The 14,856-nt window shown below is 46.4% G+C and overlaps 1 protein-coding gene across 1 annotated transcript; it reads right to left on the bottom strand.

The window, feature by feature from the left end:
* Nucleotides 1-10,477: 10,477 nt before the first annotated feature.
* Nucleotides 10,478-14,152, bottom strand: LOC125542260 (subtilisin-like protease SBT3.10). Its single transcript, XM_048705220.1, has 9 exons — nt 13,996-14,152; nt 13,665-13,808; nt 13,398-13,587; nt 13,150-13,314; nt 12,356-12,975; nt 11,936-12,006; nt 11,616-11,858; nt 11,236-11,525; nt 10,478-11,138 (listed from the first exon to the last, which is right to left on the bottom strand). Exons 1-9 carry the CDS (start codon nt 14,095-14,097, stop codon nt 10,591-10,593), a joined length of 2,373 nt encoding a protein of 790 aa, XP_048561177.1. The 5' UTR covers nt 14,098-14,152; the 3' UTR covers nt 10,478-10,590.
* Nucleotides 14,153-14,856: the final 704 nt, after the last annotated feature.

The raw sequence follows: 14,856 nt of genomic DNA on the forward strand, positions 1-14,856 counted from the left end.
TCAAGCGACACCAAAGGAGTCGCATCACTTAGCTGTGAAGCGAATTCTTCGATATTTGGCTCACACCCCAACTCTAGGATTATGGTATCCAAAGGGCTCAGAGTTTGATTTAGTTGGATTTTCGGATGCTGATTATGCTGGTGACAAAGTTGATCGCAAGTCTACATCAGGCACATGTCACTTTCTGGGACGATCACTTGTATGTTGGTCTTCAAAGAAGCAGAACTGTGTATCACTCTCCACTGCTGAATCTGAATACATTGCTGCTGGATCTTGCTGCGCTCAGCTTCTGTGGATGAAGCAAACACTCAAGGATTATGGCATTCATCTGAAGCAAGTGCCACTTTACTGCGACAACGAAAGCGCCATCAAGATTGCCAACAACCCAGTTCAGCACTCGAAGACAAAGCACATTGAAATTCGTCATCACTTTCTCAGAGATCATGTTGTGAAGGAAGACATTGATATCATACACGTCAACACTAAAGAGCAATTGGCAGATATCTTCACAAAGCCCTTGGATGAGAAGAGATTTTGCAAGTTACGGTGTGAGCTAAATATCTTGGAATCCTCAAATGTCCTGTGATCAGGCACACATCCTAACACTTAAGCATATTGATGACTTAGATGTGCAACACACAAAGTAGCGTATATCTTCAAACAATGAAGACATACATTCTAAGTGTGAATACATTAATGTGGAATTTGACTTCGGAGCGCCACGATAATTGTGCGCCGTGTCTGGGTCTAATACTTCCTATACGGTGGGTAACGCCACCACCAAACGTTCCATTTTGAAGCGTTTCTCACATGGCGTTACCTCTCAATGTCTTCACAATTGGTTTGGTTTAATTCTCAATATGTCTTCATGATTATCTTCACTTCGTTGATTATATGGATATATATGTACTGATGTTCTGTCCTCTACAGCATTCACTTATAGCTATGTCTTCTTGATTGAATCTTTTGAACTAAGTGAATGTGATCGGACCCTAACCTCTCTATGCTTTCTATCTCAAACTCTATCTCTCCAAGTCATATGCATTCTGTTGAAACTGTCGAATGTCTTCCCTGTGTCCTTGTCAGCCGAAGACATTAAGACAACCATAAAAGTCCGTTTTTAATGCTCATTCCTCCACATAAGATCCGGAGAAGCAGGAACGACCGTCCGACAATTTAGGCGTGCGTGGGACATGGAACAAATCCCAATCTTCCTCTAACTGGCCACGCGTGCCTCAAATGCGAACCGCCAGGGGCACCTGCGTAATAGCGATGTGCCGCCTCTATCCCTATAAATACATGATTCACTGCGGTCATTATCTCCTTCTTCCACCCTCGCACGAACCCTAGCGCCACCGCTAGCACTCGACGACGCCAGCGACGACGCGCTTCACTGCCGCAACCTCTCCGACGCCGTTTTCACGCCGACCGCGGACATCGCTCTCTCCGCCGTCGCCGTAGGTGTCTTCCGTCGCCAAGTTAGGGCACGGAGGATTGAACTGCTCGTCTCAACTCTCACTTCGTCTAGCAGTTCCAAGTGTGGTAAATAAAACCTCTTTTTACAGCTTCTTTTGATCCTACAGTTCAATCACTTTCTGCCATAAGAAGTTTCTCTTCACACCAGTTAAATCTCTCGCTGCATCTCATAACATGCCTAGTATATTCACTTGTGCTTCATAAAGTAGTTAGATTCCTCACTTGTACTGATCTGTGGGTTCGTACAAATCTGGAACCAACTTCTTATCTATAAGTGAATGTCTTCGCATAATGAGGTCAATGTCTTCTAAACCGATTTATTTTCAAAATCTTCTGAGAATGCATATGACCTCTTCCCCTTCCCTCGCACCTTAATGCTGTCATAGGTACATGTCCGTGGGAGAATCCTTTGGTTCTCATAGTCTGCATTCATTTGCAGAGTACTTGCAGCATCACATCAACTCGCCTGAAGCCAGTTCTTGCAAAAGGAATCCTTTGAAGCCTTTGAACATCTTGAAGCCTTCCAAGTTATTCATGGCTTCAGAAACAGTAGCAAGGAAGGGAGGAAGACAGCGACGTGGTGAAACATCCAAAGATCTGCCTGATGAATTGGCAGAGATGTACAAAACTGATCCTGAAGAAAGCTATGGTCAGCGCAAGACACGAATCCAATGGATTCGAAGATATTGGGCAGAGCAATGGTTCCACTACCACTTCGTCACTCAGGAATATGCGGAGAAGTGCGCCATCAAGAGACCGTGGGGAGATGTATTATACAAAAATCTCGTACCCAAGTCCAGAGACGAAGCCATTGCTCAAGGCTTCTATCCATGCATGGTGAGAGGACCACAGCCAGCTGAGGCACATCCGTCATCACTTCTCTGGTGTCGCGATGATAATCTCTTCAAGCGCAACTTTCAGTTTGCACAACAGTCAGCGAAGATAAACAAGAAGAAATTTGGGCTTGACTTCAACCCTGGTCCCTCCTCACCAAGGGCAGATGGCACACGCAACGCCGATCCCAATATCATCGGGCCGTATGCCAATCTTGCTGGCCTCATCACTCGCATCCTAGTCCAAGGGACTGCTGTGAATGACCCTCCAGCAGATACTGAGTCAGATGACGCCCCTGCTGCTCCGAAACCAAAGCAGAAGAAGCCAAAAGCTCCAAAAGCTTCAAAGCCAGCCGCTTCTCCCAAGATAGCAAGAGTGAAGCCTTTAGCAACTGCACCTCCTGAAGCCAGTGTGCAGTCAGAAGGCTTATCACGAGTGTCCAAGCCCCAAGAAGCCAAGAAGCCTCAGCCACTCACAGGCAAAGAGCTCACAGCTGCTGACATTCTGCGCTGCGAAGCCATTGATCTCTCAAGCGATGAAGATCTTGGAGATGATGCTCTTGAGCAGCTCATCAAGAGTAAGGAGGAGGCTGAAATCTTCAACAATCTGCCTCTGTTTGATGTCGCCATCATCCACAACTTCATCGATGAATGGTTTGACACACCAGACATAAGCTTCAATGATCTGCAGCTACCCATAGGCCTCAGTGTTGCCTTTCAAGGTGCAATCGCTTCAGAACTTGCAATAGCCCAGCGAATTGTAGAACTGAAGCAGAAAATTGATTATGAAAAGGCTCAATTCAAGAAGCACGTGGCCAAGCTCAGTGTGCAAGAAGTGAAAAGCTTCAAAACTATGTTGCATGAGCTGAAAGAGAGCTTCGTGAAGACGCGTGCTGAAGCTCAAGGCTCGCGAGAACGCATGAAGACTTTGGCTGATCACTGCGTGCAGGCCTACAATGAGGCAGAAAAGCGCAAGACACTTGGGCGTCCCGGCATTGACCCCAGGATGGCCGCGAAGAAGAAAAAGAAGGCGTCTGTGCCCGAACCTGAAGCGCCAAGGTCAGAACCTGATGCTCCGATTGTCTTCCCCGCTGCAACGACTGGCTCAAAGCCCAAGAGTCGATCAATCACCTCACAGCACAAGAAGACACGGACTGCAGAGGCTAAAGCTATGAAGAGAAAACATTCTGAAGCCTCTCCTTCTGAACCCATTATCAAGAAGCGCAAGACCAAGAAATCTCGGGCTGCTCCCACAGAGCCCCTGATAGTTGAACCACTCTGCGTCCGCTATCCTGACGCAGATCGTCAGATGACTGTGCATGAGCCTGGTTACATAGAGGCTCCGCACGCTGAAGACATTCCAACAGCCAACCCTAATGCTGCTGAAGACATTGGTCCCCAAGACAATGTGCAAGGTGATGCAGCCCTTCCTCAGCTTGAGACAAGCGAACAGATCAGTATTGGTCGTCCATTGACGCCAATCACACAAGATGCGTCGTGGGCAGATCGCCCACAGGAGGAAGATGAGCTCCAACCCACTTCAACTCCACCGGCGCCTACCCTCCATAGGCTTCGCAGAGGGCCAAGGGCTCAGGCTGTTGAAGACATTCCGGCTGCATCAGCCGAAGAGCAAGCAGAAATACCACAAGCTCCAACTCCCCCGCACCAACAAGAAGCAGTTCTCAAGGAGAACGTGCCTGAAGCTGAAAATGTTGAGGCTGCCACAAACAACGCCGAAGCAAATGTGGAGCCCTCCCCAACAACAGCTTCAGAAGACACCGAAGCTACTGCTCCTGAACATTCTGTGCCTGAGTCTGCTGCCGGACCACAATTCCACTATCATATTGGCGCACAGGCCCCAGGTCCAGAAGCCGATCCCACGACTACCAAGGTTCCCAGGTCCTGCATCAGCTCCTGGTTCCTTCAACATCAACGGCTTCAGGGCAGATAACACGTTTTTCGACCGCTCCAAGAACCCTTATTCAAGGGAACGGATTGTATCAGATAGGTTCTGGAGCCATCAACAGCGCAACTATTATTCATGCATCCTCTACAACCAAGGCCGCATCTTTCCTCACAAGCGCCTTGAGGTTGAAGCTGTTGTAGGTCTGCCTGGTCTGGAAGAAGCACTGGATTGCTTCAAGCAAGTGGGGTTGCTGCCATTTATCACTGACGAAGAGCACTGGAACGAAGAGCTTCTGCTCCAGTTCTATGCCACTTTGCATATCAAAGGCTATAACAGAGACCCGAAGACATGGATCCTGGAGTGGATGACAGGCAATATCCATCATGAAGCCAATGCTTTCGACCTAATTGAGCTTACCGGCCTTCCCACTCCTGGCGAATTCTTTGAAGAAGGGTGCCAACTCCATGCTGAAGCCATTGAAAGCATATTTCAGCGTCCTGAGCCAGATATGAGTCAGATGCTCTCAATGATGAAGCCATTTCCTCCAAATGCACCCTATCCGACTAGGTTCTTCGTTGAAGACTTAGAGTACCTGCCCAAAACAATATATCACATCATAAGGCGGACTCTCTGGCCAGTCAAGGGACACTCTCGATATGCAACGATTGATGGTGCAATGAAGACTCTCATCTTCTGCATTCTTCACGGCAAATGCTTCAATACACAGGATCTCTTCATCCGTCAATTTGCAGCGTCTGCTTCAGAACTGTTTGGCTTAAAGTTTTATGCTCCTTGGGTTATGAGGCTGATCAAGCTTCACTCTGCAATCTCCTATCAACCCTCCGCCCGCAATCATAAGATATTTTTGCCCGACATGGACACATCTGCTGAAGCAATATATCCAGAGCCGGCCAAGCAACCACTCAGTCTTCAGAATGCAGAACACCAGAGCTTCACTCAAAATATTGAAGTTGTTGAAGCTCTCTCCCAAGTGTATCCAATGGCTGGCACCACACGTGCCCCTGCATCAACTGAAGCCACCAACAGCACAGCTGCAAAGAGACCCAAGAAGCGCGCTCGTGCACTTAATGACAGAGAGCTTCTTGTGGCTCTTCACCAAAAGCAAGATAGGCATCACGACTGGCTCAAGAGGCAGATGAAAAGCATCATGCAAGAAGTCAATCGCATCAGAAATCTGGCAACCAAGAATGCATTTGTCACACACGAGACCTATCGCCGCACTTGGAAGGGCCTCACTATGATGTGCCCTGAAGCTGAACTGCATGAGGATGGCTTCACAGAGCACTTCAAATTTGACTCCACGCCTCCAAGAAGAGCGGTGATGCGCAGCACACCATCACTTGAAGAGTCAGAGTTCTCTTCTTCTGCTGCCACCGTGTCTGTCCGGATCATTGAAGAAGAAGACGACGCGACATCATCTCCACCTGCTTCAAAGCGCGTCGAATCTGCACCAAGCTCGTCTGCACCACCGCCAAACAACTCCACCGACCCTGCTGCGCCTGGGAACGCGTAGAAACCTCTATGTCTTCAAACCTTTTTGGTCATCACTGACAAAAGGGGGAGACGCATATGATGGTTATAGTCTTCAAGCGGGTCACTATGGGAGGGTGCCTTCATATTTTTGCTATATTTTGCTTCGTGCTTACAACTCCCGTTCTTTGGCTACATTTGCTTCATTGAGTTGTAACACTTAGCCCTGATGGTCGTCTGCTACCTGTTTGTCACTCCGTTTTGCGAAGATAAATTCCGCATGTGCGACGATAAATTCCGCACTCATCTCTTACTGCAGACGTCCATTCTCCATTATGCATGACATTATCTTCATATACTTTCACATGCATAGTGGATTGTCATCATAAGTTGAAGTGGATCTCCACAAGTACAACCTGCCATGTGCATTTGCATTCAAAAGGCAAATTACTTATATGCACATCTTCAGGGAGAGCCCTTGCAACTTATGAAGACAAATTCCTTTACTATTTCACAAATTATGTTCCCCGTTGAAAACTTCAACTAGTTTGTCATCAATCACCAAAAAGGGGGAGATTGTAAGTGCATCTAGTGCCACCCCTAGTTGGTTTTGGAGTATTGACGACAAACCTAGTTGAGGGACTAATGTGTTTGTGAGAATTGCAGGAAAACACAGGTAGAAGTCCCTCATTGATTCGGTTTTACTACCAGAGATGACCCCTAAAACTGTACGAAGACATTGAAGACAATGGTGGTTTATGAAGATATTCATATTGAAGACAATGACAGGAGAAGACTCCCTATGAAGTTTTTGGAACTCGAAGACCTAGATCCTTGGTAGTTTTATTTCATTCATGTTGTGTCATAGGAACCACCGTACTGTTAAGTGGGGTCAAAGAGAACCAGTCAGAATGACTGAAGTGATGCCTAATTCAAATCCTATGTCTTCGAGCGAAGACTTTGAGAGAAAATCTTGTCCAGAGTCAGACAAGTCAGCTTTACTTGTAGCCCAAGTAAAGTTGTCGTGTGAGTTCAAAATTCGACCGTTGGTACACGTGTCAGTTCCTTAGTGACCCAGGGTCATTTCGGACAGATCAGGTCGGGTTGCCAAGTGGCTATAAATAGTTCACCCCCCACAACCATAAACGGTTGGCTGCTCAGATTTCAGTGCACGGCTTTTGTCGTTTAAGAGCAACCCACCTCGAAGCCTTTGAAAGAAAAATTCCCAGTGAGGAGAAAAGCCCTAACCACCCAGAGCCAGAGCAAATTGGGCATCACTTAAGTCTTCGTGTCTGTGTGATCTTGAAGACTTATTACACTTGAGGACTGTGCATCCTCCAGACGGTTAGGCGTCGCGTTCAGAGCATCCAAGAGAAATTGTGGATTGCCAGTGAACGAAGTCTGTGAAGGTTTGGGAGTCTACCTTGAAGACTTACCTGAGTGATTGGGCGAGGTCTGTGTGACCTTAGCTCAAGGAGAAAACGGTGAGGACTGGGTGTCTTGGACTAAGTGTCCTTGACTGGGTGTCCGAGACTGTGTGTCCTTTGGTTTAAATACCTAGCCGCTCCAACCAGACGTATAGTTGTCACAGCAACTGGAACTGGTCAAACAAATCATTGTATTCAACGCATCGCTGGTTTCATCTTCACTTCCTCTCACTTACAGTTATTCATTGTGAAGCCATTGCATGCTTACTTTATCTTTTGTCTTCACAAAATGAATGTATGATCTGTTTGGCTTCATAACTTCTTCCTACCTGATCCTTATTACACTGAAGCTTTTGTCACTGCGCTTTCACTTTATTGAATACTTGACCATGGCTTGCCTAGTGTAATCTAACTTCCGCTGTATAGTAATAGGCATAATCTTCACTGTTTGTCTTCATAACTCTCACGTTTTGAAGACTTTCATAAAAATCGCCTATTCACCCCCCCTCTAGTCGATATAACGCACTTTCAGGTGCCTCGACGTCGAAAAATCCACCTAAATGAGTCTAGGGTGCCTCCACGTCGAAAAAACCACGTAAATAAGTCTAGGGTGCCTCGATGTTGAAACAACCACCTAAATGAGTCTAGGGTGCCTCGACGTCGAAACAACCACCTAAATGAGTCTAGGGTGCCTCGACGTCGAAAAATCCACCTAAATGAGTCTAGGGTGCCTCAATGTCGAAAAAACCCACCTAAATGAGTCTAGGGTGCCTCCACGTAGAAAAATCCACCTATATGAGTCTAGGGTGCCTCGACGTCGAAAAAACCCACCTAAATGAGTCTAGGGTGCCCCGACATCGAAAAACCCACCTAAATGAGTACAATATAGGGCTATTTCAGATATACAAATCCACATCGAAATTCATCACATTCAGCATATTGGGAGATCCATACATAAGCAATACATAACTAATAAGTAGCATAATTGGGGGATCCATACATGACCATTACATAACTAATACGTAGCATAACTGGGAGATCCATACATGAACATTACGTAACTAATAAGTAGCATAATTTGGAGATCCATACATGACTAATAAGTAGCATAATTGGGAGATCCATACAGGACCATTACATAACTAATAAGGAGATCCATACATGACCATGAACTCCATGACCATTACTGCCCAGTGTGGCTCATTCATCTAAGATTGCCTTGATCCCATTCAGATTGGCATTGGTGTGCTCCACAACCTTCTCAAGCTCATCAATGTGGGCCTGCAACTTAGTCTTCTCTCCAGCAAGCTTCAACTTCATGTTCCTAATGACACTGGCTTGAGATACTGTCAGGTTCTTAACCATGTCATACTTCTCCTGGAGCTTGCTCTCATCAGGCTTCCTTTCCATCTAGGCCCTCCTCTCATTCTCATCCAAAAGGGCTTGAACATCTCCAACCAACTTGTCATAATTAACTGGCCTGCAGCTTGATCTTCTCTTGTGTCAGTTTGTGAACAGCAAATGAGTTCATCAGATTGTCCTCAGTCCTATTTCTCTTGGACTATTCATACATATCCCACAACTTGGACAGTGCATTCTTCATTGTAGCTGGCCAAGATGGATCAATCCATTCAACTAGTCCACAGTTTTTAGTAAATTACAGTGTTAAACAACAAGATATAAGCTACATGCCAAGATGAGTTCTTTACTAATAACAAGTAGGCACTCCAACCAGTACCAACAATTAGGCAATCTAAATAATGAGTGCTTACTAACTAAAAGCAACTAGGCCAGCAGTACTTAATACCAATTTTTAATGAGTGCTTCCAATCCCATGCACACGCTGACATATAAACAAACCTCACTTGTCCACACTGTCACATGCTGACATATTAACAAATGACCTCACTGATCCACACTGTCATATGCTCACATATAAACAAATGAACATGCCACAACACTATGCACATATGCTCACATATAAACAATGACTTCACTGAGCCAACAAGCATTGGGCACATATTTAAACAGCCTAACTAAAAAGTCAGATATGCTAACTACCAATATCAGTACTAAACAAATGACCAAATGATTACTCCACAATAGCTAATTAGCAGAAAGTTGACATATAGCACAAGCAAGGAACCTCCTGCCAGTATAGATGCCCTCGAAAGCAACAAGTCTTTCTGCTCGCTTCCCGTGTTCATGGCACAAAACAAAATCATTGCCCTTGAATTCGGAGTCATCCGTGGTAGCAGGGATCTGCACGTGCAAAGGAAAGCAAGAGATTTGGGAACGAAACTTCAGATCTAGCTCAAGAGGAAAATCCCCAAATCCAAACCCTAACCCTAGTTCTATCAACTCACCTTCACGATGCCGTCGTCTGAACCTGAGGTGGCGTACTGGTAATAATTCTCACTGTTGTCATCATCCTCACTCCAGGAAACCATGGCGACGCGGTGGCGGCGGCGGTCGGAGATGTGGAGGGGTCGACGGCGGCGAACGAGTGGGAGCAGAGAGCACGAGCGAATGAGGGTTGGGGTGGGTGGGCCTGTAACGATTCGAGGGATGGACCGGTCAAAAGGGGTTCCGGCTCGAGTCGGCCCGCGCACGGCGTCTGACGGCGTCTACCGAGCCAAACGGATGAACAATTATGCCACGTCGACAAAAGCGGGTCCCACCTGTCATAATCCAACTTAAAACGACCGAACCGAGCGACTTGTGGTTTCTGCAAAAAAATAGCCTGGGAATTAGTGTTTTTGGCACAAAACTATAGACATGTGATTTCTGCAACCCTAGCCTTCAATGTCGATGTTTTTTGCAATTCACTCGATGTTCGTTCGGCGGGGGGGGGGGGGGGGGCTTTGGGGGGGGGGGGGGGGGGGGGGGGGGGGACGTTCTCATCGATTACGAGGCGTCTGTGGTGACTTCGTAAATGTTGAGGTGCTGTGTCGGCTCAGTATCTTGAACGTGCTCATAGGGGTAGCGTGTGCATGCGTTCATAGAGATGACTTTACATGTGTATATGTGAGCATCTACAACTGTACCGTGTTGAAAAAAAAACTTTTTTATCTTAAAAAATGGGAAAATTGTAGCATTGATGAAATCCCGATGTTTAAATGTGTGGCAAAGTGCCACAATTCAAGTCAAACATACCTCAGACTACCATAGCGCGGCAAAACATGGTGTTTGGAGTGGGATCTACTTGATTGTTTCTTTTTTCCTCTCTCTTTTTTTGTACTTCCATGAATTTTAATTTGGAACTTTGTTTGGGATCTGACATTTAAAGATCCGAATATCTGCATTCGTATTTTAATTATACAGTTCATATACGATTTCTTGCATAACAGAAAAAGGCCTCGGGCCATTATAGAGAATATGCATCCATCTGTTTTCTTATTTATACAATTATTGAGTAAGGGCACAGTTTCCAATACATATGTTTTGCCTGGAAAACTTATGCAAAGTCCGCATAGAAATCTTGAATCGTCATTCGGGCCGCAACAGGAATCCTCACCGTCTTCTGGTCATTACGCCAAGTAATGCTACCAAAGGTATAGTCCCCTTGCAGCCTCCACATAGGCGACAACTTCACCTTAAATGAATGGACATTGTTTGTGGAATTGAACACGAGAACCGTCGGCTCAACCTCCATCATGACTCCAGCTGGGCTCTGGACTTCTACGTGGTACACTGAGTTGACCACGCCGACGTTCGTCACTGTCCTCCACACGGTGGTCGGACGCCTCAACTCGGGCACCGCGATGGAGGGTAGGTTCAGGTGGTACGCCGGTAGCGCCGTCGCATCACAGCTCACGTTCGTCCTCCTGACAATGGTGCACCCAAAGAATCTGTTGTAGTCACGAGGATCGATGTCGTAGACCAAGCCGGGATCGGCTGCACCATTGGGGTTGATGTTGCCACCTCCATAGTCAAACGGGTCAGCCGTCTTCCGAGGCAACCCTTCTGCCAGTATCGGCATGCCACGCTTGTCTGTTACACGGGCTTCATCACCATGCAAAAAAAAAATATGATTGACTAGGAATCCTTGGATGTTCTAACTCTACACAGTTATGGTTGGGATCTGGTGCGCGCTTTTTACCTGTGGTCATGATGGCTGATTTTATCGCGGCGGGAGACCAGTCAGGGTGCTCAGCTTTCAGTAGCGCAACGATTCCGGATACATGCGGAGCTGCCATTGATGTTCCGGAAATAAATTTGTAGAAATCTCCCACTGCCGCCAAGATGTTGGCTCCGGGCGCGGCTATGTCAGGCTTGATAATGTCGGGGTAATCAAGCGATGGACCTCTCGAGGAAAATGATGCCACTTTTGCCCCCGGTATCTCTTTCCCGGTAAGAGTGTGTGCTGGTTCGATCTTTGCCACCGGAGAGCTGCTTACGAAACAAAAAAAGGTTCTCTCTATTGATCAGAAGGGATTGCATGATTGAACTCATTGCAGAAATCTAAGTTAAATTGCGTACCTGGTGACGTCCATGTATTTGCCGATCTTCTCGGCAGTGTCAAGGTCCACCAGAACGCAGGCAATGCCTTGGCATGCATCTGCCATGGGACCTATATCGTTCGTCGTATATTGAGCGAAAATAATACCATACCCCCCGCCGTCTCGGACATATCGCGACGCCTGTGCCAAAGTCCCCAATTGTATTAAGCAGACAAGGATTAACCCTCTGATGTCAGTACCATTAAGTGCAACCTTGGTACACCTAAAATTGCAAAGTGAAGTTGGCTTTAGAATAGCCAGACAAATTGAAAGAATCAACATATAGCTTAATTTCCTTACCCGTCAGGAAAGACAAGACCTGTAAAACTGCTCCCCGATGAGTTCTTCGCTTGGTAATAAAGAGATTGTCCCTGCAAAACCGAACGGCGAGAGTTAGTTTGCTGAAGAATGAGAGTTTGCTTGGGTATACCCCAATGGAAAGTTTGCACGACTCTTAAAGTTACTTAAAAAGAGTATTCTTGTACATTCGCGATCAACTAATTCTAATCACTCTTTCCCCAACGGATCAAACAAGAAATCGGAACAAACTAATCTTTTTGATTGAAGAGATGACTTCTAATCTCCACCTTTAATCTGCGTTGAAATCCATAAATTTTCTAGGTGGGGTGTACCGAAGCAAAACTTGAAGGATTATGTATACGCTCCCTTGTGGTTCATTAGATATGTTCATTTTTCACCATCAATTCTGTAGGTACGTACCACAATTTGTTGCTTGTTTCCCAGCGTGATCACCGTGGGGAACGACCGATCAACCGTGCTTGCCGCAACGGTGATGGCCCACGGTGAAGTGTTCCTGATGGTCCGCGACCTGGGCCCTTCGTTGCCACCTGCATACACCACAGTGATCCCCTTCTGAACCGCGTGAAGAGCACCGAATGAGTTCTCTTCGGAAGTGAGGGACAACGATAGTACGTCAACACCATCGTGGATTGCGTCGTCGATAGCAGCGAGAATGGCCGCCGTGCTGCCTTCGTTGGTTCTGCCCGTGCCCCAAAGGGACTTGTACACCGCGATGCGAGCATGCGGCGCGCCTCCCCGTGCAACTCCCTGGGCGAGGCCGTTGAAGCTGGCTCCCTCCACCATTGAGCCCGCCGCAGTGGACGCACAGTGTGTGCCATGGCCATTATGGTCGCGGGGCGAGAGCGTGTCTATCTTGAGGACCTCATCAGACACTCCGGCGCTGTAGAACCGCGCGCCGATGATCTTGCGGCTACAGTTGTTGATGCCCCAGTCTGGCCCGAGTTGGCACTTTCCTTTCCACCTTGACGGTATCGGTCCGTACCCTTCGTCACTGAAACTCCTTGACTCCGGCCATATCCCTGATTAGCGAGTTTATATAAGAAATGGTGCCAAATTAAAATTAGAGTAACTATCTCTATTGACTTGAAAAATCAATTGCTGATAGCCATCACGTCAAAACTTATTGTCTCTTTTCCCTAAAGAAATCCTCTAACATAATTGCAACATTTAATTAAAATACTTAAAATACTAACCGGTGTCAACCACCCCGATGATCACATCCTCTCCATAGTTGCTTCCCTTGAGTAGTCCACTGCCAGTACCAGTCATCTGGTAGTTGAGGCCAAGAAAGTCCCAACTTCGCGTGGTGGCCGTCGTGTGGATTTTGTTCTTTTCGACGCTGATGACCTCCGGAACCTCTGCACACATGCCTCACATATACTATCATGCAAGTGAAACTCAGAAATTTATAATTACATTAGATGGTGATGACTCTGCCGACCTGCAAGTTGCTTTGCTTGCTCGGGTGTGAGCATGGCGGCGAAGCCCGAGAAGCCGTGCTTGTAGTTGTACACCACGGAGGCCATAGATTCTTCCTTGCTTCCAAGAAGAGTGGTGAGCATGTCATGGTGTGAAGCCACGACATGGTCGGGATGGTCATGCTTCACTTCGCCCAGGTAAACTATGTAGAGCTAAATACAACAGATGCAGAGGGTTAGCTTGTATGGAGCTTGCACCACCGTTAATTAATTAAATAAACAGAAATTACCTTGTATGAAGAGGGTTGCCTCTTTGTCGTGCTGGTCTTCGTTGGTTGGTCCCAGCAATTTGGATGAAAATCCTTGTCTAGGCTATCTCGAGCCGAACATGATGGCGCTGGTATGAGGGTGTTTATCCCTTCTTCAAGGTGTTTCTGCGAAAGAAGTCGATTTAGACGTAGGTGTTAATTTCATATCTCGTAACGGTTTGTTCATGATTGCCTTTGTTGAATTTGTTATGTACTTTGCTTAATAATAAATAAAAATGGTTGTATGCATAATTGATGCAGAGGTTGGTGGTTCAACCACCTTTGCAAAAGAAGAAGAAGAAAAACAAATTACCTCGTGAGATGATCCTCCGTGTACTCTGCATAACAACATGCAAAGGCAGACCAGTAGCACCGAAGCTACGCATAAGCGCCGCGAGGAAGAAGAGAAACCCATTGTTTCAGCTATTGGTTCTCAGGTGCACTGTGATGGGTCTCATCACTGCTACTGAGGGCTCGTATTTATAGTAGACGCTGCGGTGCATAGAAATGTTGCTTTAGTTGAATTTGTCCAGATTGAACTTTGATCTCTCAGTTCAGACTTTTCTCCAACATAAAGTTATGGATGTCCGAAAGGTTCGAATTTTCTTCATCTGAATTATTTGCAGTTTCTTCTGAGAACAAAATAAATGAGCATGGGCATCAAGGTGCCCACACGGTGCACCCGACGTCAATTATGCTCATAATGACCAACAGACTTTTTCTCTAGTTTTGTTGCGGGTGAAAGTTATGGATCTTTGAAAGGTTTGAGTTTCCCTTATCTACATTTCTTAGGGATGGAGGGGGGGGGGGGGGGGGGGGGGGGGGGGGGGGGGGGGTCATGTAAATATGAGATGCGAGTGTACATGCATCTCATGAGGTTATTTTCACTTTACCAGTAGTAACAAGTTCCCTAAAAAAGGAGTTGATCATCCACATATCCAGTTGGTAGAAGATGTGTGCGTACCTATCTCGATGCATCGTTACCTTGTTGCATGTACATGCTGGGATTGCGGAAAAGTTGTGGCAACAACACATGATTGACTTTGATTTGGTGGTGCTACTCGAGTACTTGGTCTCGAGCTCCGGGATGAAAACCTAGGTCAAACCTAAGTTGGTTATACCTGTCGATGACGATGTTTTTGCATTGTTACTTTGTTGAAGGCATTGCTCCAAT

This window comes from Triticum urartu, chromosome 3 (assembly GCF_003073215.2).
Source record: "Triticum urartu cultivar G1812 chromosome 3, Tu2.1, whole genome shotgun sequence".
In the NCBI taxonomy this organism is placed as follows: Eukaryota; Viridiplantae; Streptophyta; class Magnoliopsida; order Poales; family Poaceae; genus Triticum; species Triticum urartu.